Below are 21,814 nucleotides of genomic sequence, written 5' to 3'. Positions count from 1 at the left end.
GAGGCAGATAATCAATTCTATGACTTTTTCCTGTAATAATCCTTTTAGATCATGCCTATATCATTAGGTTTCAAATGTGCTTGTGCTGAAAATACAAGACAGAAATCAAAGTATAAAATATGAGCAGACAATTAAATAATATCCTAAAGGAAACTCAATTCTAAATATAATTTCAAATTTGAAAAACCACAAAATGGATAAAACCACCCTTACTGCAAATTTCACTAGACTCCACAAAGAGATGATTGTATCTACCTGCAGAGAGTACAAAATCTTGCTTGACATTGAAGAAATACCTATTTATTGATGGCTTTTGGTTGGCAAGATGCGATTTCTTGGTTATGATTACAGTTTCGGGGTTTACCCTATGGTGGAACCAAAAACCTGTTTTTCATACTATGTGAGATTTGCCATTTAATCAATATTATAGATGACGTGCCATCTGAGATATCTGTTCCTGTTGCAAAACTGATTCCTAAACTACGTATATTACTAGCTCTATACACCGAGAGAGGCAGTAGCCACCAGCATGTGGTTGGCAGAATAATGCCCCCACAAAAGATATCCACATCCTAATTCCCAGAAGTGTGAATACAGTACATGGCAAAGAAGAATTACGGTTGCTAATCTGCTGAATATAAAATAGGGAGATTATCCTGGATTAGCCTGGTGGGCCCAACGTAATCATAAAGGTCCTTAAAAGTGGAAGATGGAGGCAGGGAAAGACTCAGTGTCAGAGTGAGGCAATGTGAGGAGGACTCAACTGGTTCTTGCTGGCCTTAAAGATGGAGGAAGGGAGCCAGGAGCCAAAGTATGTGGGTGACCAATAGGAACTGGAAATGTCAAGGAAACAGACTCAAGGAAACAGAGCCTACAGAAAGGATTTGGTCCTGCAAATACCTTGATTTTAGCCCAATGAGCCCCACATCAGACTTCTGACCTCCAGAACTGTGAGATAATAAATACGTGTGGTTTAAGGTGACTCCATTCATGGTACAAGCAGTAATAGAAAACTAATACAGAGCACAATCAGTGCCCAGATCTTAGTTTCTAACACCTTTCTTTAATCAACGGAACTAGGGTTCCTTAGGAAAATGCTGAGTCTAGGGCTGGGGCAGGGAAAAATACAAGAAGCTTGTACCACCAGAAAATAAGAAAATGATTAAAAGAAAAAAAAAAAAAATATGGGGACCCAAAAGGACATAAGATCCAACCTGCAAAAACTCCCAATGGCCAAAGCTGGAACAATTTCAGCAACAAAATAAATAACAATAGTACTGGATTATAACCCAAAGAATAAAATAAATAAGTTCATATTGGCATAATTAAATGATTGAGAAGGGACAAATCTCCTTCACAGAATTGCAAATAAAATATGTAGATGCTCCCCACTCCAAGGAGGTGAAGCTTAATTCCCCCTGCCCACAACCAGCCCTACTGAATAAAATACAGAGAGAGAGGAGAAAACATTAACTTTGTGGTCCAGAACCCTGGCAGACACCACCTTAACAAAATGATTACAATTAACATCACCCGTGATAAGCCAGGTTGATATCATGAACCCTCCTGATGCGATGAGAAAGTCACTTCATATCCGTGGGGCTTTTCCCCAAAACCCCCAACTAATCATGAGAAAATGTCATGAAAAACAAATGCAAAACAAACTCAAAATGAGGGACATTCTACAAAATATCCGACCAGTTCTCTTCAAAAGCACTAAAATAAAGACAGACTGCCACGGAATGGAGGAAGACTACGGAGACATGGTGACTTAAAAAAAAAAAAAAAAAAAAAAAAAAGGGATCCTCAACTGGATCCCAGAACAGAAAAAGGACATTAATGGAAGCACTGGTGAAATCTAAATAAAGTCTGTAGTTTAGTTAATAGTATTGTACCCATGTTAATCTTTTGTTTTGACAAATGTTCCACAGCTGTGTAAGAGGTTAACATCAGGTGAAGATGGGTGAAAATAGGAAAATTTTCTGTACTGTCTTTGCAAACATTCAATAAATCTAAAATTATTCCATATAAAAAGGTATTTAAGAACATCTAATGTTAATGCAAACTACTGTAATTAAAAAATACATGAATAACAGCTATTTTGCATTCTAAAATCAAAGACCTAAGTGTTCTTACTTGGGATTCACTTATTATGCCGTTTATTTGATTGTAATAGTTGAAGATTATCAGTAACCACATTTCTAAGATATAGTTGGGACATTATTTTTATTGTGGAAGGACATGTTAAATCTTGGCTACATGGTATGTCCCTGCCTGGTATTCATTACACAATTGTATGACTCTCAGAAATATCTGACTTCAAGCATAAGGAAAATAATTCCCATAAGATTTAAGGACAAGAATAAACAAGGGAAAAAAGGCCACATTGGGTTTCGTAAGCTCCCTTAACAATGACATATATAATAAACACAACAGCTAATTCAATTTTTCCCCAGTATTACAATGCTGCCTTTCTCTTTAAAAATATCATTACAATGTATAGGTACTTACTTAGCCACAAGTGAAAGGAAAACTGAAGGCACTAGAATCAAGTTATCTATTGAAATTAAGGTTGAAAAACAAACTATAAAGTACATTGGGTCCATCTCTCCTATCTTTTTACTATTATTGTAAAACACCCTTTTCAAAGTTGGCTCAAATTGATCACTGTAAGACTGACTTTATTTGTGCTTCTCTACTAAATGCAAAGTGGACAGAAAACCCTAAAGCTCCCCCCAAATTTTTTTACTTCTTTCTCCTAAAATTGCCCTTTATAAAAACATGCATTTTAGGTAGTTTTTAGAATCTACTTATTAATTTAGGCAAAGAAATTCTTCAATTTTCAGTACAACTGAGGGTACTGAAAGGCCTAGAGTCAAAATATGCTTCACAGCTCACATCTGGAATGCCTCGCAGCCTGAAGCAGTGCAGCTGACTAAGGTATTAGAGATGGTACCCATCAACAGGATATCCAATTTAGGTAAACAACCGTAGTATAACTCCAGTAAGTAACTGACTGAATAACCTTAAAGCCCAGAACCATGTCTCCCAACCAAAGAATCTGTCAACTTCCACACAGCTCAGAACTTGAGCTTTGTTAAGAACTCAGCTAACACAGTCAAAACAAAAGCTTCATTTAAGTTACTTAGATCTCAGTGCAATCATAAAAAATTACTTAGTTCTCAATGTAATTCTAGAAAGAAGTATAATCCTGGTATACTGCCTGGCATATGACTTAACTAAATTTAAACCTTTGTTCCCAATGGGTTTCCCTCCCTCCCTGGCAAAAAAAAAAAAAAAAAAAAAAAAAGCATCAAAACTCATCTCAGCCAAGCAACCCTGGCAACTGAAACTACAAAATCAACAACTACAAAAACTTATTTTTCAACTAGCAGTAGAACAGCTAAGATGAAAATGATCTGTTATGTATCTGAAAATACACAGAGTTGTATGTGATATCTAGCCATAGAACTAAAATATTTTAATATACTGTCTACTATATTTCTTCTGACAGTTTTCATAAAAATCTTAATTCACGATAACCATTATAATAACATTTACTGAATGACTAAATCAATCGTTGGATACTTTTCTTTATAGATTGGTGAAATGTGGGAAAGAAACTGTATGTATCAGGATGCTTTGGGCTATAAAAAACAGAATACCAATCTGAAAGTCATATAAACACTCTGGGTGTATGTGTCTCACATAAAATGAAGTCTGGCCCCAAGGCTGGTTCAGAAGCCAGGCTCTCACATTCTATTTGGCCATCCTCTTGGATGCAAGATGGTTGCAGGAGCTCCAATTATGATGTACTCTCACAATAACGTCCCAAAGTAGAAAAGGAGAGGCACTGTCCCTTCATGAATCTCTTTTCTCTTATTAAGGAGGAAAATCTTTCCCGGAGCCTTCTAACAAGGAGTCTCCCTATGAGGTCCCTTTGGTGGGACTGGCTGATAGGAGGCTGAGGAAGGCAATATGAGGTATTTTCATTCTCTGTCATGGGATGTGTGTATCATAGAAATACATTGTTAAAAATAGTAAAACATCCTCTCTGGCCTTTAGGATATTTAGTAACAAATGCAACAACACAGGAAAGAAGGGTGCTGTGAAACCTTCCATGATTTAGATACAGTAGGAAGCAATAAAATAATCAGTCTCTTGTGGCCAGGTGACAAGAAAGTTTGCTGTAAGAGTAAGAACTACAGTTTAGTAATTAAGTAGCTAGGAATCCTTGACTAAAAGCCACCTTTGAAGATAGGTCACAGAGGGAGTGTCAAATATATGTGCTGTAGAGTAGCGGTCCCCAACCTTTTTGGCACTAGGGACCGGTTTCGTGCAAGACAATTTTTCCACATACGGGGGTGGGGGGTGGGGGGTGAGGGGTGATGGTTTAGGCGGTAATGAGAGCGATAGGGAGCGGCAGATGAAGCTTGGCTCGCTCACCCTCTGCTCACCTCCTGCTGTGCGGTCCGGTTACTAACAGACCGCACGCTGGTACCGGTCCTCGGCCCGGGGGTTGGGGACCGCTGCTGTAAAGATTCCTTCCAGGAAATCTCAAGCAGCTGTTACTCAGGGTGACTAGTAACTAGTAATTCCTCACTTACCTGATGCAGGTAATAAAACTGATGCCTCAGGTATACTGAAGAAACTGGTAGGAGTGGGGTGTTACTGATACCGACTCTTGAGGAGAGTCTTACTTCAATATAGAAATGTATTCATCTTATTCTCTGAGTTGTAAAATAGGAGAGCAGCATGAAGTGTTGTTAAATTTTAAAAGGGTCCACCAAATTGAATGGTGTCAAAGACATTCATGGCTTAAAGATGGTTCTAGTTTTAGTGAATGTCCATTTTAAGTAGGAGGAAGTTGGGTAGGAGAGGGAGAGTTTTCCCTCTCACTGGAGATAAAGTTGGGTATTATAAACTGTAAATATCTCAAATAGAAAATTATCCATTCTTTGTACTTACTATATAATAGTTAATAAAATTAAGGTGACTTCAGTAAATTTAGTGATTCTTAAAACTGTGTGAGAAATATCTTTAAATGAATTTACATCTAACACTTATACATTAAATACAGTTAAAACTGAAATTTTGACCACATAAAATGGATTATCTTTCCAACTAATGTATGATGCCTGTTTTGCAGCATGTTCATGTGTAATAGCAGGATGCGCTATAACCACTGTTTCTCCAGTGTATTGGGCAAGGTGTACAATAGATTTTAACCGAGTAGTTTTTATTCATGGTCTTTAAAAAGAGAAGAATGCTTATAAAATGCCAACGGCATATTTTTTAAATTCCAGTTATTTCTATAAATCAGATTTGACCAAAAAATTTTAATATTTTGGGAGACAGGTTATACTCAGGGAGGCCGGACTTAGGAAGAGCCTCTGACCCAGTTTCAATTATCCAGCTAAAACAGGACCACCACAGGAGCCTCTAAGGATACACTCAGACTTTGCATGCCTTGAACAAACTGAGAGTGGATAAAAGCATTCATCAGAGGCCATGTTGTTACTTCTTTCTTCTCCCTGATCTCATTCTGAACAATCTAGATATATTTCCCAATTTGTGGTTGTTCCTAGTTTTCACCACTACCTTATTGCAGTTTGAGAACAGTAGGATTATATGACAATCTACTCTGAAATCATGAGGAATATGTCAGGGAGAGTTTTAGTTTAATCCATGACTTGGTAACTTTTTAAATCACTATCCGTTTAATGTTTACTCCTCTTTTTGTGCTTTCTAAAAGCCTCAAACCCTTTTGCCACTCAAATGTGATTAATTAATGATCCAGAAAAACCAAGGAGCCATGAGCTGGGTGGGCCAGATGGCACACGAATTTCCTGGTACAAAAACACCAGGCAAATGGACTTTTCATGACACCTCTGGGTTTCATATTTCCTGCGTTGTTACTAAGTGGTTACGAAGTTGACTAAAAATAAAAATCTATGTCTAAACCACCATTATAAATAGTTGAAATCTGACTATCAGACATTTTTTCCTTAACATCTAATTTCACATACCTAAACAGCAGACTCTAAACAGTTTAGTTAGCTTAGCTTACCAAACTCTTTACAACATGAACTGGAATCTAAACACTCTTAATGGTTTCTTCCCTAGCCTGTTAGGTAAGTCTGTTACTTCCATACTTTAAGAAAAAACTTTCAAATTCTAAATTCTCATCCATTCTCCAAACTGGCACTACAGATATAAAATATTATTTCCCTTTGGTCATTCGTAAATGAACTAAAGGAACCAGATAATTATATTCCAAACTCTGGTAAGCAAACATTTATTTAGAAATAATTATACATAGCAACATTAAATACACCCTAAAGTCATGGCAAGTGTCAACAAGCTACGTCTAGCATAGTCTGAAGCAGGATAGAGCTAACCAATAGGACACATCCATTCTTTTCCCTTTCTTTCATTTTCCCCTGCAAACTCCAACATTAATATTCCATTTGCAAACACATTCTGTTTTATTTTTCCTGCCTACACTTTTGCCTTGCTTAATTTACTTTGTACTTATTCACTTTAAAGATTCTAAAATCGGTTTTTTCTTCAATCCAAAATCTGTTCTCATTAATGGTTTGCATTTTTATGAAATCCTATCAAGTCTACAAATACTTTAAGAGCCTACAATGGTGAGAGACACCGTAAGGAGCTTATATCTTTTGGGAAAAGAAAATGGGAAAGCTAAGAATGAAATACTTACACAGAAACTCAAACAAGAGAGAAGACAGTTTAACAATGTTAAAAAATGAGTATAGGGCTTCCCTGGTGGCGCAGTGGTTGAGAATCTGCCTGCCAATGCAGGGGACACGGGTTCGAGCCCTGGTCTGGAAAGATCCCACATGCCGCGGAGCAACTGGGCCTGTGAGCCACAACTACTGAGCCTGCGCGTCTGGAGCCTGTGCTCCACAACAAGAGAGGCCGCGACAGTGAGAGGCCCGCGCACCGTGATGAAGAGTGGCCCCCGCTCGCCACAACTAGAGAAAGCCCTCGCACAGAAACGAAGACCCAACATAGCCAAAAATAAATAAATAAATTAAAAAAAAAAATGAGTATAGGGGCTTCCCTGGTGGTGCAGTGGTTAAGAATCTGCCTGCCAATGCAGGGGACACGGGTTCGAGCCCTGGTCTGGGAAGATCCCACATGCCGTGGAGCAACTAAGCCTGTGCGCCACAACTACTAAGCCTGCACTCTAGAGCCCGCGAGCCACAACTACTGAAGCCCACGCGCCTAGCACCCGTGCTCCGCAACAAGAGAAGCCACCGCAGTGAGAAGCCCGCGCACTGCAACGAAGAGTAGCCCCTGCTTACTGCAACTAGAGAAAGACTGCACGCAGCAGCAAAGACCCAACACAGCCAAAAATACATAAATAAAAATACATAAATTTATAAAAAAAAAATGAGTATACCATTGCAGAGTAGGAGGAAGTAAAGATTAGGTGGTCAGGGAAAGAGAACATGGGTCTGTGAGACACCAGAAAAACCAGAGGTCTAATATGGATCTCTGTAAGGCAAAAGGTGGGAGGGTGGATGTCCCAAAGGGAACTACAGAAGTAACAGGCAGCAGCAAATAACACTCTACTGGCATTTAATTTAATCCTCACACCACCCAATAAAACTGTACTACTTCTTTTTTAAATTGAGATGTAACTGATGCATAACATTACATTAGTTTTAGGTGTACAACAAAATGATTCCATATATGTACATGTCACGAAATGACCACAGTATGTCTAAGTTAATATCTATCACCACATAGTTACAAATATTTTTCTTATCAGAACTTTTAACATCTACTCTCAGCAACTTTCAAATATACAATAGAGTATTATTAACTATAGTCACCATGCTGTACATTACATCTGCATAACTTATTTATTTTATGACTGGAATTTTGTGCCTTCTGAGCAACTTCACCCATTTTGCCCACCCCCAAATCCTGGCCTCTCTGTATCTATTCAGTTGGGTTTTTTGGGAATTTTATTTTATCTTATTTTATTGGTTTTTTTATTTTGGGAGACTCCACAAATAAGTGAAAGCATGTGGTATTTGTTTTCCTCGATCTGACTTCTCACTTAGCATGATGCCCTCAAAGTCCATCCAGGTGATATAAATTATGGGATATCCTTTTTTATAGCTGAGTAATATTCCACTGTCTATATTTACCATTTTCTTTATCCATTCATCTACCAATGGACACAAGTTGTTTCCATGTCTTGGTTATTGTAAATAATGCTGCAATGAACATGGGGGTGCAGATATCCTTTCAAGTAAGTGCTTTTGTTTTCCTCCAATAAATACCCAGAAGTAGAATTACCAGATCATATGGTAGTTCTATTTTTAATTTTGGGGGAACCTCCATATTGTTTTCCATAGCGGCTACACCAGTGTACATTCCTACCAACAATGCACAAGGGTTCCCTTTTCTCTATAGCCTCACCAACAGTTGTTATTGCTCAGCTTTTTGACAGTAGCCATTCTACCAGGTGTGATGTGGTATCTCATAGTTTTGATTTGCATTTTCCTGATGATTAGTGCTGTTGAGCACCTTTTCATGCACCTGTTGGCCATTTGTATGTCACCTTTGGAAAAATGTCCATTGATCTCCTCTGCCCATTTTTTAATTGGATTGTTATTTTGCTGTTGAGTTGTATGAGTTCTTCATATATTTTGGGTATTAACCCTTTGTCAGATATATGATTTGCAAATATTTTCTCCCATTCCATAGGTTGCCTTTTCATCTTGTTGATGGTTTCCTCTGTTGTGCAGAAGATTTTCAGTTTGATATAGTACCACTTATCTTTGCTTTTGTTTCCTTTGCTTTTGGTACCAAATCCAAAAAATCATCACCAGGACCAATGTCAAGGAGCTTGCCACCTATTTTTTCTTCTAGGATTTTTAAGGTTTCAGGTCTTATGTTCAGGTCATTAATCCATTTTGAGTTAATTTTTGTGTACAGTGCAATACAGTAGTCCAGTTTTCACAACAAACACCATTTATTGAAAAGACTATCCCTTCTTTATTGTATACTCTTGGCTCTTTTGTCAAAAATTTGACCATATATGTGTGGGTTTATTTCTGGGCTCTGTATTCTTTTGTACTGATCTATGTGTCTGTTTTTATGCCAATGCCATACTGTTCTGATTACTACAGTTTTGTAACTAGTCTGAAATCAGGGAGCATTATATCTCTAGCTTTGTTCTCTTTTCTCCAGACTGCTTTGGCTATTCTGAGTCTTTGTGGTTTCATACAAATTTTAGGACTGTTTGTTCTGTTTCTATCGAAAAATGCCATTGGAATTTTGATAGGGATAGCACTGAATCTGTAGATTGCTATGGACAGTATGGACTTTTAAACAATACTAATTCTTCCAATCCATGAGCACAGAATATCTTTCCTTTCAGATATGAGCACAAATATCTTATTTGTCTACTTCAGCTTCTTTCATTGATACTGTATAATTTTCAGGGTACAAGTATTTCACCTCCTTTATTCCTATTTTATTCTCTGGTGCCATTGTAAATGGGATTGTTTTCTTAATTCCTCTTTCTGATTAGTTTGTTATTAGTATATAGCAACACAACAGATTTTTGTATATTAATTTTGTATTGTGCAACCTCACTCAATTCATTTATTAGTTCTAACAGTTTTTTGCTGGAGTCTTCATAGTTTTCTATATATAATATCACGTCATTTGCAAATAGTGATGGTTTTACTTCTTTTTTTCCAATTTGGATGCTATGTATGTAATCTATCTAATTTTGCCTAATTGCTCTGGCTAGAACTTCCAATATAATGTTGAATAAGAGTGGAGCGCATGGGCATCCTTGTCTTATTCCTGAACTTAGAAAAGAAGCTTTCAGCTTTCCATCACCATTAAGTCTGATGTTAGCTGTGGGCCTCTCATATATGGCCTTTAATATATTGAAATACATTCCCTCCATACCCACCTTGCTGGAAGTTTTATTATCAATGGATGTTAAGTTTTGTCAAATGCTTTGTTGTTGTTGCATCTATGGAGATGATCAGACAATTTTTATCCTTCCTTTTGTCAATGCGGTATATCTCATTGATTGACTTGCAGATGTTGAACAATTTTTGCATCCCTAGGATAAATCCCACTTGATCATGGTGTATTATCTTTTTAGTGTACTGCTGAATTTGGTTTGCTAATATTTTGTTGTGGATTTTTACATCTATGTTCATCAGGGATATTGGCCTCTTAATTTTCTTTTCTTGTGGCATCTTTGTTTGGTTTTGGTATCGGGGTAATGCTGGCCTCATAAAATGACTTTCGAAATGTTCCCTCCTCTTCTATTTTTTGTTTCCTTCTTCTTTTCTTGGCCGCACCGCGTGGCATGTGGGATCTTAGTTCCCTGACCAGGGATCGAACCTGTGCCCCCTGCATTGGAAACAGAGTCTTAACCACTACATTACCAGGGAAGTCCCATCTTCTATTTTTTGGAAGAGATTGAGAAGGATTAGTATTAGTTCTTTAAATGCTGGGTAAAATTCACCACTGAAGCCGTCTGGTTCTGGACTTTTGTTTGTTGGGGGTTTTATGATTACTGATTCAATCTCCTTACTAGTAATGGGTCTGTTCAGACTTTCTGTTTCTTCATGATTCCTAGGTCACATGTTTCTAGGAATTTATCCATTTCTTTCAGGTTGTCCAATTTACTGGCATATAATTGTTCATAGCAATCTCCCACGATTCTTCATATTTCTGTGGTATCAGTTGTACATCTACCCTTTCATTTCTGCTTTATTTATCTGTGTCCTCTCTTTTTTTCTTGGTGAATCTAGCTAAAGCTTTGTCAGTTTCCTTTATCTCGTCAAAAAACCAATTTAGTTTCATTGATCTTCCCTATTGTCTTTTTAGTTTCTCTTTCATTTATTTCTTTCCTTCTAACTTCTGTTATTTCCTTCCTTCTAACTTTGGGCCTTATTTAGTCTTCTTTTTCTAGTTCCTTGAGGTATAAAGATAGATTCTCTCTTAGAATTACTTTCGCTGCATCCCGTAAGTTTTGGTGTGTTGCATTTCCATTTCCGTTTGTTTCAAGGTATTTTTTGATTTCTCTTTTGATTTCTTCTTTGACCCACTGGTTGTTCAGTAGTATGTTATTTAATCTCCACATACTTGAGTTTTCCAGGTTTTTTTTTTTTTCTTGTAACTGATTTCTAGTTTCATAACACTGTGATCGGAAAAGATTCCCTGACATGATTTCAACCTTCTTAAATGTAATAAAACTTGTTTTGAGGCCTAACATATGATCTATCCTGGAGAATATTCCATGTGAGCCTGAGAAAAATGTGCATTTTGTTGCTTTGGGATACAATGTTCTATATATGTCTATTAAACTATATGTCAGACCAACTGGACTTAAGGCCAATGTTTCCTTATTGATTTTCTGTCTGGATGATCATCCATTGATGAAAATGGGATATTAAAGTCCTCTACTATGACTGAATTGCTATTCTCCCTTTAGGTTTGTTAACATTTGTTTATGTATTTAGGTGCTCCTTTGTTAGGTGCATAAATATTTACATATGTTATATACTCTTGTTTGATTGACCCCTTCATCATTATATAATGACCTTCTTTGTCTTTTATCACAGACTTTGTTTTAAAGTCTATTTTGTCTGATATGAAATACAGCTAACTCAGCTTTCTTTTGGTTTCCATTTGCATGGAATATCTTTTTCCATCCCTTCACTTTCAGTCTGTGTGTGTCCTTAGACCCGAGGTAGGTCTCTTATAGACACCATAAAGATAGGTCTTGTTTTTTTTTAATCCATCAGCCACTTTTGTCTTCTGATTGAAGAATTTAATCCATTTACATTTAAAGTAATTACTGATAGCTATGTACTTACTGCCATTTGGCTAATTGTTTTGTGGCTGTTTTGTAAGTCCTTTGTTCCTTTCTTCCTCTCTTGCTCTCTTCCTTTGTGATTTTCTGTAGTGGTGGGCTTAGATTCCTTTTTCTCTATCATTTGTGCATCCGCTACAGTTTTTTCCTTTGTGGTTACCATGAGACATAAAATAACGTATAACGGTTGTTTTAAGTTAATAACTTAAGTTGAGACACATTCTAAGGCTGTACATTTTTACTACTCCCCCACCATGTTATGTTTTTGAGGTCACACTTTACATCTTTTTATCTTCTGTATCCCTTAAAAATTATTGTAGCTATAGTTATTTTTTAATACTTTTGTCTTTTAAACTTTATTCTAGCTTTAGAAGTGAGTAACCCACAACCTTTACAACATTATTCTGAATTTTACTATATATTTATATTTACCAAGGATATTTATACATTCATGTTTCCCATTTCTAATTAGCACCTTTTCTTTTCAGCATAAAGAAGTCCCTTTAATATTTCTTTGTAAGGCCATTCTAGAGGAGATGGACGCCTTGAGCTTTTGCTTGTCCACAAACCTATCTTTCCTTCAATTCTGAAGGACAACTTTGCCAGATACAGTTTTCTTGACTGGCAGTTTTTTTGTTTCAGCACTTTGAATATAGCATGCTACTCCTGTCTGGTCTGCAAAGGTTCTTCTGAAAAATATGCTGATAATCTTATGGGGGTTCCCTTGTATGTAACAAGTTGTTTTCCTCTTGCTGCTTTGAAAATTCTCTTCATATCTTTAAATTTTGACACTTTAACACATTATTGACTGGAGACATATTAATACATCTTTTGTTACCTGAATGTTATTGAAAGGAGACGTATCAGTACGTTTTTAGACAGTGATACAATTAACATCACTGTGCAAACTTGTTAGAGCTTAAAATTGATCAAGGGTTCATTATACAACTTGTGATTGTCAATATCATTCACATTTTGTTCCGTTAGGTTTTTGTTCCAACCTTGTGTATATTATAAACGTAAAATTTTCAAAAATGACGTATTGCAAAATTCTGAGTGAAGAAGAATTTTTCGGTGAATTCTATGCAGATACTTTCTCTGATTGTCTGAGTGACATATATACTAGTGTCTCAGAAGATAGTTCTTCAGAATATAGTTCTGATTCAGACGATGTGAATATTAGACCAACAAAAAGACAAAAAACCTTAGTGATTGATTCTGATACAGAAAGTGAAAATGAAACTCAGTGCTGGAGAATTCTCCTTTGCTTCTATAGAAGAGTGGATTGAAGACAACATTTCATGAAAATTAGAAGACTTTACAGGTGTGTCAGTTGTAACTATTGAATGTAATAACCCACAAAGTGTTAGTGAAATAACAATTAATTTTTGGCTGACTAAAATAGAAATCACTGGCCACAGGCATTAATTTTTGCAAAAATACCCCGTCAATAATGAGTTAATTATGTGTCTTGGTGTAAGGCTCTGTAAGTTCATCTTATTTGGAATTCTCTGGCTTCCTGGATCTGGGTATCTGTTTCCTTCCCCAGGCTGAGGTACTTTTTGGCCATTGTGTCTTCAAATAAGTTTTCTGCCCCCTTTTCTCTTCTTCTGGGACCTCTATAATGTAAATGCAGGACCACTTGATGTTGTCCCATAATTCCCTTAAGTTATCGTCAATGTTTTCCATTTTTTATGTTTGCTGCTTTGATTGGTTATGTCCTACTGCCCTGTCTTCAAGTTCACTGACCCTTTCTACTGCTTAAACTGTTAAACCCTCTGTTTTCAGTTCAGTTATTGTATTCTTCAGCTCTGTGACTTCTTTCTTATATTTTCTATCTCTTTGTTAAACTTCTCATGCATTGTTCTCCTGAGCCCAATGAGCATCTTTAGGACTGTAATTTTGACCTCTTTACCACCAGGTTAATTACTCATCTCCAGTTCATTAACATCTTTTCCTAAAGTTTTATCTTGTTCTGTAATTTGGAATATATTCCTCTGTTTCTTAATTTCCCTTGACTCTCTGTGTTGGTTTCTATGCATTAGATATAATACCCACCTCTCCCAGGCTTGTAGGAGTGTCCTCCTACAGGAGATGAACCTTATCATTCAACCCTGCTCTAGTTCTTGGTTGTCTCTTAAACCTTTGTGATTTAAGAGACATTTTGTGTGTCCGAGCAGCCTACTTTATTTTTAGTGGCTCCCAGTAGTTGAGGATGGATATGCCAATGTGGGGGGAGGATCTCAGCACCTTGATTCAGGCCAATTGGAAGTCAAACCCTCAGGCAGCAGCTTTTAAAGTATGCAAATATAGTTCTTTCAGGAGAAGACTTGGAGATGGGCTCTTTTGTCTGCTCCCTCCATGCTAAATAAGCTCTAGAGTAATGGTTGGCTCTAAGAATTGTTTCTTTATTTGCTACTGTCCCGTTGACCTCCCCCCTCCTCCCAAACACAAGCCCACTGGCTACCAGAGCCAGGTTATCAAGGGATGTGTTTTCTGGGTGACAGCCACAAAAGTCAGAGTGCCAGACAAGTATACAAGCTCCTTTCTCGGAGACACTGGTGACCAAAGGTGGGCCAGAGGGAGAGTGATATCCCCACCCCCAAGGTCTCTAGATTACAGTCTGCCCTTAGATGTGTGTTTAATTAGAAGCCTGCCCCTCCGGCCACAGCAAGGAACATAAGCAAACAGCCATCTTTCACAGAAAGATTGGGGGCTTTTCATTCAGCTGCCTCTGCACTGGGTCCCGGAGTATAGCCACATAAGAGTGCAGGGCCCTTTAAAAACTATTTCTCAGTTTGCTGTATCCTATGGGTCTCCACTGGCTTTCAAAGCTAGATGTTTTGAAGGCTCATCTCTCAGGTGCAGGTGTTAAAAGTTGGGGTGCTAGATGTGGGGTTCAAAACCTCCACTCCTGAGAAGTTGGGGTGCTAGATGTGGGATTCAAAACCTCCACTCCTGAGGGAGATGCTCAGAGTTGTCAGATTCCTCCTGATTGTGGGTCGCCCTGTGTTCCTGGCTCCACTAGTCTGGAGCAGAGTTTCTGTCTGGCTGAACAGGGAGGTGGGAGGAAACAAGTGTGTCTTGTTTCAAATACCACAGATTCTCACTGTTCTTGACAAGTCTTGGTATAAATTTTCTTGAATAAATGTTTCTTCATTTGCTGTATGTCCTTCGGACCATTTCTGGAGACTTTAAATGACTGTTACTTCAGAATTTTCACCAGTTTTACTGGGAAGTGGGTCTAAAGAGCTCCTCATACTATCATGTTGGAACTGCCTTTCCAGTCGTCATTTTTTTTTTTTAATGAACTATTTTTTTAAAAATAAATTTATTTATTCATTTATTTTTGGCTGTGTTGGGTCTTTGTTGATGCGCACGGGCTTTTTCTAGTTGCGGCAAGTGGGGGCTACTCTGTTCCAGTGCACGGGCTTCTCATTGCAGTGGCTTCTCTTGTTGCGGAGCATGGGCTCTAGGCATGTGGGCTTCAGTAGTTGTGGCACACAGTTTCAGGAGTTGTGGCTTGCGGGCTCTAGAGTGCAGGCTCAGTAGCTGTGGCTCATAGGCTTAGTTGCTCCACGGCATGTGGGATCTTCCCAGACCAGGGATCGAACCCGCATCCCCTGCAGTGGCAGGCAGATTCTTAACCACTGTGCTACCAGGGAAGTCCTCCAGTTGTCTTTTATTTTTTTATTTATTTATTTTTTTAAATAAATTTATTTTTATTTATTTACTTTTGGCTGTGTTGGGTCTTCGTTGCTGCGCACAGGCTTTCTCTAGTTGCGGCGAGCGGGGGCTACTCTTCGTTGCGGTGTGTGGGCTTCTCATTGCGGTGGGTTGCTGCGAAGCACGGACTCTAGGTGGGTGGGCTTCAGTAGTTGTGGTGCGCAGGCTCAGTAGTTGTGGCTCGTGGGCTCTAGAGCGCAGGCTTGGTAGTTGTGGCTCACGGGCTCTAGAGTGCAGGCTCAGTAGTTGTGGTGCAAGAGCTTAGTTGCTCTGCAGCATGTGGGATCTTCCCAGACCAGGGCTCAAACCCATGTCCCCTGCATTGGCAGGCGGATTCTTAACCACTGCGCCACCCAGGGAATTCTCAGTCATCTTTTATGCCCAAGATTTTTCTTGGGTTGTACTTTTAAATATCACGCTTGTAATATTTAAGTTACATTGTTTTGACTGTCTGTTTTAGAGGCTCCAATTATACAGATGTTAGAACTCCTCTAACTAGGTTCCATTTCAACTACTTTCTCTCTGACAATTTTTTTTCTTTTTTTCTCCTTTTCATTCTCTATTTTCTTTTGGTTTTTTTAAAATTGTGTTGGAGTATAGTTGATTTGCAATGTTGTGCTAGGTTCAAGTGTGCAGCAAAGTGATTCAGTTATACATATACATATGTTCATTCTTTTTCAGATTCTTTTCCCTTATAGGTTATTATAAAATATTGAGTATAGTTCTCTGTGCTATACAGTAGGTCCTTGTTGGTTATCTATCTTATATATAGTAGTTTGTGTGTGTTAATCACAAGCTCCTGATTTATCCCTCCCCATCCCCGTTTCCCCTTTGCTAACCTTAAGTTTGTTTTCGACATCTGTAAGTCTTTTTCTGGTTTGTAAATAACTTCATTTGTATAATTTTTTAAGATTCCACATGTAAATGATATCATATGGTATTTGTCTTTCTCTGTCTGACTTACTTCACTTAGTATGATACTCTCTAGGCCCATCCATGTTGCTGCAAATGGCATTATTTCATTCTTTTTTATGGCTGAGTAATATTCCATTGTATATATGTACCACATCTTCTTTATCCATTCCTCTGTCAATGGACATTTAGGCTGCTTCCATGTCTTGGCTACTGTGAACACTGAGGTGCCTGTATCTTTTCAGATTATGCTTTTCTCTGGATATATGCCCAGGAGTGGGACTGCTGGATGATATGGTAGTTCTATTTTTACTGTTTTAAGGACCCTCCATACTGTTCTCCATAGTGGATGTACCAATTTACATTCCCACCAACAGTGCAGGAGGATTCCCTTTTCTCCACAGTCTCTCCATCATTTATTGTTTGTAGACTTTTTGATGATGGCCATTCTGATTGGTGTGACGTGGTATCTCATTGTAGTTTTGATTTGCATTTCTCTAATAATTAGTGATGTTGGGCATCTTTTCATGTGCCTCTTGGCCATGTGTATGTCTTCTTTGGAGAAATATCTATTTAGGTCTTCTTCCCATTTTTTGATTGGGTTGTTTGCTTTATCGATATTGAGCTGCATGAGCTGTTTGTAAATTTTGGAGATTAATCCCTTGTCGGTCGCACTGTTTGCAAATATTTTCTCCCATTCTGTGGGGTTTCTTTTTGTTTCGTTTATGGTTTCCTCTGCTGTGAAAAAGCTTTTGAGTTTCATTAGGTCCCATTAGTTTATTTTTGTTTTATTTCCATTACCCTAGCAGATGGATTGAAAACGATCTTGCTGTGTTTTATGTCAAAGAGTGTTCTTCCTATGTTTTCCTCTAAGAGTTTTATAGTATCGCACCTTATATTTAGGTCTTTGATTCATTTTGAGTTTATTTTTGTGTCTGGCATTACAGAATGTTCTAGTTTCATTCTTTTACATGTAGCTGTCCAGTTTTACCAGCACCACTTATTGAAGAAACTGACGTTTCTTCATTGTATAGTCTTGCCTCCTTTGTCGTAGATTAATTGACCATAGATGTGTGGGTTTATTTCTGGGCTTTCCATCCTGTTCCATTGATGTATATATCTGTTTTTGTGCCAGTACCATACTGTTTTGATGACTGTAGCTTTGTAGTATAGTCTAGGGTCAGGGCGCGTGGTTCCTCCATCTCTGTTTTTCTTTCTCAGGATTGCTTTGGCTATTCGAGGTCTTTTGTATTTCCATACAAATTAAAAAATTTTTTTGTTCTAGTTCTGTGGAAAATGCCATTGATAATTTAATAGGGATTGCACTGAATCTGTAGATTGCCTTGGGTAGAATAGTCATTTTGACACTATTGATTCTGGTAGCATCTTTAGGATTCTCTATGTATAGTACCATGTCATCTGCAAACAGTGACAGTTTTACTACTTCTTTTCCAATCTGGATTTCTTTTGTTTCTTTTTCTTCTCTGATTGTTGTGGCTAGGACTTCCAAGACTATGTTGAATAAAAGTGGCAAGAGTGTGGGAATTCCATGGTGGTCCAGGGGTTAGGACTTGGCGCTTTCACTGCTGTGGCCAAGGTTCAATCCCTGGCTGGGGAACTAAGATCCCATGAGCTGCATGGCATGGCCAACAAAAAAAAGTGGCTGAGAGTAGACATCCTTGTCCTGTTCTTCATCTTAGAGGAAATGCTTTCAGCTTTTCACTGTTGAGTCATTTTCTGTTTTCTTGTGTTGCTCTTTATTTTCATTTTACTCTATTTTCCTCTTGGATATTTCACAATTCGCTCTTCATTTCTGACATGATTTTGCCTTTTTTTTCCCTTGAATTCAACTGACTTATATTTCTCCTTGTTTTCTTGTCTATTACTGTTCATTGTATTTCTCACTCAAAAGTATCTTTTTTTAAATATCCCCAAATGCTTAGTTAATGATAATTCATTCAGTTTGGAGTGTTGTGTTATGGTGTACATTTTTTGGCTTTTTGGTTTTTCAGTTCTGCCCTCCACTTAAGTTTCTTTTATGAATTTAAAAACCTTTTATGGTTATTGGGTTTTGCTGTATAATTTTGGGGGTGGGGTAAGCAAAGACTGTTATTTCTTGCTTCTCTTTTTATTCCTGCAGGATTTTTAATTAATTTCCTTGTTTTCCTTCACTACCACACTTTTAAGGGAAGCTAGCCCTTCTCTATATATCTGATTCTCCCTCAGAAGCAATACTTCTCTGAGGCATCTTCAGGTCCCACTGTCTTTCTAATCACTTCCTTATATCTTGTGCTGTGAACTACTATGTCCAGACCTGTGTTCAGTATTTTGGCATTTAGCATTAGACTTTAATTTTTCTGGGTATGCTTTTGTTTGTGCTTCCTCTAAGTTGTCCATGCCTCTCTACTCTTAAGTCTCTTCCCACTCTCAGAACCCACAGGTTTGCAATGATGGGAGGGTAGAAAGAACTCTTTTAGACTTTCTCTACTTAATACCAGAACCTTCTAAATGCCTTCTTTGTCTCCTGGTCATGCTGAAGAGATGAGTGATGTGGTTTTACTTCCTCTGCTTGTTGACTGGATGTTTTTGGTTTTTTGTTATTTTAAAGATGAGGAAGATCAGGCAGCTGCCATTGTCCTCCAAAAACCGTTGTAAGAAGGCTCTTAATTATGGATTCAATCTCTTTATTAGACACGAAGCTGTTTTAACTTTCTTTTTCATTATTATCAGATTTTGTCAGTTGTATTTTTCTGAATGTAATTTGTTGATTTCATATATATTTCAAGCTCATTCACATAATGTTCTTAATATTCTGTTACTTTATTTTATGTAGAATCAGGAATGATAAACAAGACATTATCATTCTTGATCAGTCTTTTTAGGAATGTGGCAGTTTTTAAAATACTAAAATATCTTTGACATTTCTGCCATCAAGAGGTGAAGTCTATGCTCCCTCCCCTAGACTCTTTGAGGACAGTGATGGCTTCCACCAATAATGTACTGTAGATGTGATGCTATATGAATTCTGGGGCTAGGTCATAAAATGCCTTGCAGCTTCCTGTTGGTTCTATGGGGATGTTTGCTCTAGGGAAAGTCAGTTGCCATTTAAGGAATCTGACTATCCTGAGACCACAATACTGTTCAAGTGACAAAGAGAAAGATAAAACTATTAGCATGAAGGCAACTAAAACACAAACATGCAGTACTTCTTACTAGTCTATCCTGAGGACAATGCCTGCCCTTTGCCCTCACAAATCCTACACAATTTCAGTACACTGATAGGCACATGGTTTAGAGAGCAAAGAATTCAAATAAGAAATATTACATAGGAAACCAAAGAAGTACAGATTTAATGGATGAGGCTGTCAGGGAGTATAGTGGGTGCTTCATCCACTCATATGTGAATAACTGGTTTGAATATATTTTTAGTCTGTTCCTCACCCCTACTTCACATTACAGAGTGGAGGTCAATTAAGATTTAACATGCAATGTTGAAATATCCCTACTTATCCACCACTCAGTGAACATGCTGCTTTCCTAACTAACTATGGAAAATAAACATTTCTAGGAATTTTAATATTATAGTATACAACAAGGACAGTGAAAAGGCTTTAAAAAAAAAAAGTGATGGATTAGGTAAGTAAGTTCAGAAAACACCAGCACCTGGTATAACGCTTGGAACCAATGGTTATTCAATTACTATTTATTAGATAAATGTGAATGAATCAGTTCCTTTCAAGTACCTTATCAGCACAGACCACTTTCTGGTCTAAATTACCACAAGCATGACATGTAATAAAAAGTTACTGAACTATTAATTCATATTCTTCAAATTTTTGGTCCTTCTGGGACCATAACTACTTCCTTGTGAATAGTTTATTCTCTTTCAACATAAGATGTTTCCGAAAAAGGATTAAAATAATCTATTTTCCCCTAAGGAAAAAAAAAACAAACTGGTGATTGTTTTTGGCTAGGGAGGGAAAAAAGTGGAAATGGCTTTAATACTTAAGTGGAGTTTAGTAAGTTATTCTGTAGTTTTAGAGTGAGTACATCATATATAAAATAAATGAACAACTTATAATAATTTGTGAATAACCTACCAAATCCTGGAACACTTTTGAGAGTGGCTTTGAGGCAAATTTTCTCTAATCTGAGGTAGCTATATCTCATCAGACAATTCCACAGGAACATCCAGTCCATTCTTGTCCGATGATTCATGATAATGACACTTCTTTCTCCAGGAACAAATGCATCACCTGTTATAATCACTTTTACACCAAACATGGTCTCCAGCAATGCCTACAGAAAAAACAATACAGATACTTAACAATTTAAAGTTATGATTTCCCATAGGTAAATGTTATCATGTCCTATAAATAAATCTGATTTCTAATAAGTCAAAAGCATGTTATTCTTGCTTCTATAATAAATTAAGAAAGAGAAGTTAATCTGGAAGAACATGAAGGCACTGTTTCTATTTTCAGTTCTACTAATTTAAGTTTCTGGCAGTTCCCTAATTTAAAAATGCTAACTTTCATTGAAATCTTCAAGATGGATTATTAAGACAAAAAGAAAAAGTACAAAAGGCATACAAAAAGTTTCCACTGTGTAATTTTTTCAGGTTAAAGATATATAAGATATTTAAATTTTTTAATAAAAAGTCAAGAAAGTTAATACTGAACATAGGACTGAGGGAACAGAGTCAAATTTTTCATTTTATACCTTTCTGTACTAAGATTTTTTTAAAAAAAATACACGTATTTGTTTATTTTTTAAATATATAAAGAATGTATATTTACTAAAGTGCTGCAGCCCCAGTACCTACAACAGTGCTTGACACATAGAAGATCAAATATTTGCCAAATTTGCTTAATTAACTTTTCTGATGGCCAGGCATAAAGTATATACGAAATATTTAGAAGAAAATAAATTACAGACTGAAGTTCTTGAAAGAACAATAACATATTAAAGAAGCCCTGATTACTGATTTCAATGCCCATTTAAATATTTGAATAATTTACAGGTAACAAATTTACTAGTTAATAAATATTTATTTGACTAATGGAGAGAAAACTAGTCCACAGCAGATAAAAGACAAGAAAATCGGAAGTTCTCTGGCAATATTATGAAAACTTTGATCAAAGTATAGCAAAGAAACTGTGATACAATTATGCAATGGAATATGATACAACAATGAAAACAAATGAACTATGGATATCTACAGCAACATGGACAACATACAAGCATAACGTTGAGAGGAAAAAAAACAAACAAGAATATATACAT

The 21,814-nt window shown here is 37.1% G+C and overlaps 1 protein-coding gene and 1 long non-coding RNA gene across 5 annotated transcripts in view; one reads left to right on the top strand and one right to left on the bottom strand.

Annotated features, from left to right (window-relative positions):
• LCLAT1 (lysocardiolipin acyltransferase 1) overlaps nt 1–21,814 on the bottom strand; it is a 190,445-nt gene that overhangs the window by 93,916 nt on the left and 74,715 nt on the right. For all 4 annotated transcript variants that reach the window (XM_061211331.1, XM_061211334.1, XM_061211332.1 and 1 more), the window contains one exon: nt 20,629–20,827. In XM_061211331.1, the coding sequence (XP_061067314.1) occupies nt 20,629–20,827 (199 nt within the window). The remainder of the gene's footprint in view (nt 1–20,628; nt 20,828–21,814) is intronic.
• Nucleotides 1–21,814, top strand: part of LOC133105340 (uncharacterized) — a 171,250-nt gene that overhangs the window by 130,726 nt on the left and 18,710 nt on the right. The window lies entirely within an intron of this gene.

The sequence above is a fragment of the Eubalaena glacialis genome, chromosome 14 (assembly GCF_028564815.1).
Source record: "Eubalaena glacialis isolate mEubGla1 chromosome 14, mEubGla1.1.hap2.+ XY, whole genome shotgun sequence".
In the NCBI taxonomy this organism is placed as follows: domain Eukaryota; kingdom Metazoa; phylum Chordata; class Mammalia; order Artiodactyla; family Balaenidae; genus Eubalaena; species Eubalaena glacialis.
The sequence above is the reverse complement of the archived record's forward strand: the minus strand, read 5'-3'. Positions and strand labels throughout refer to the sequence as shown.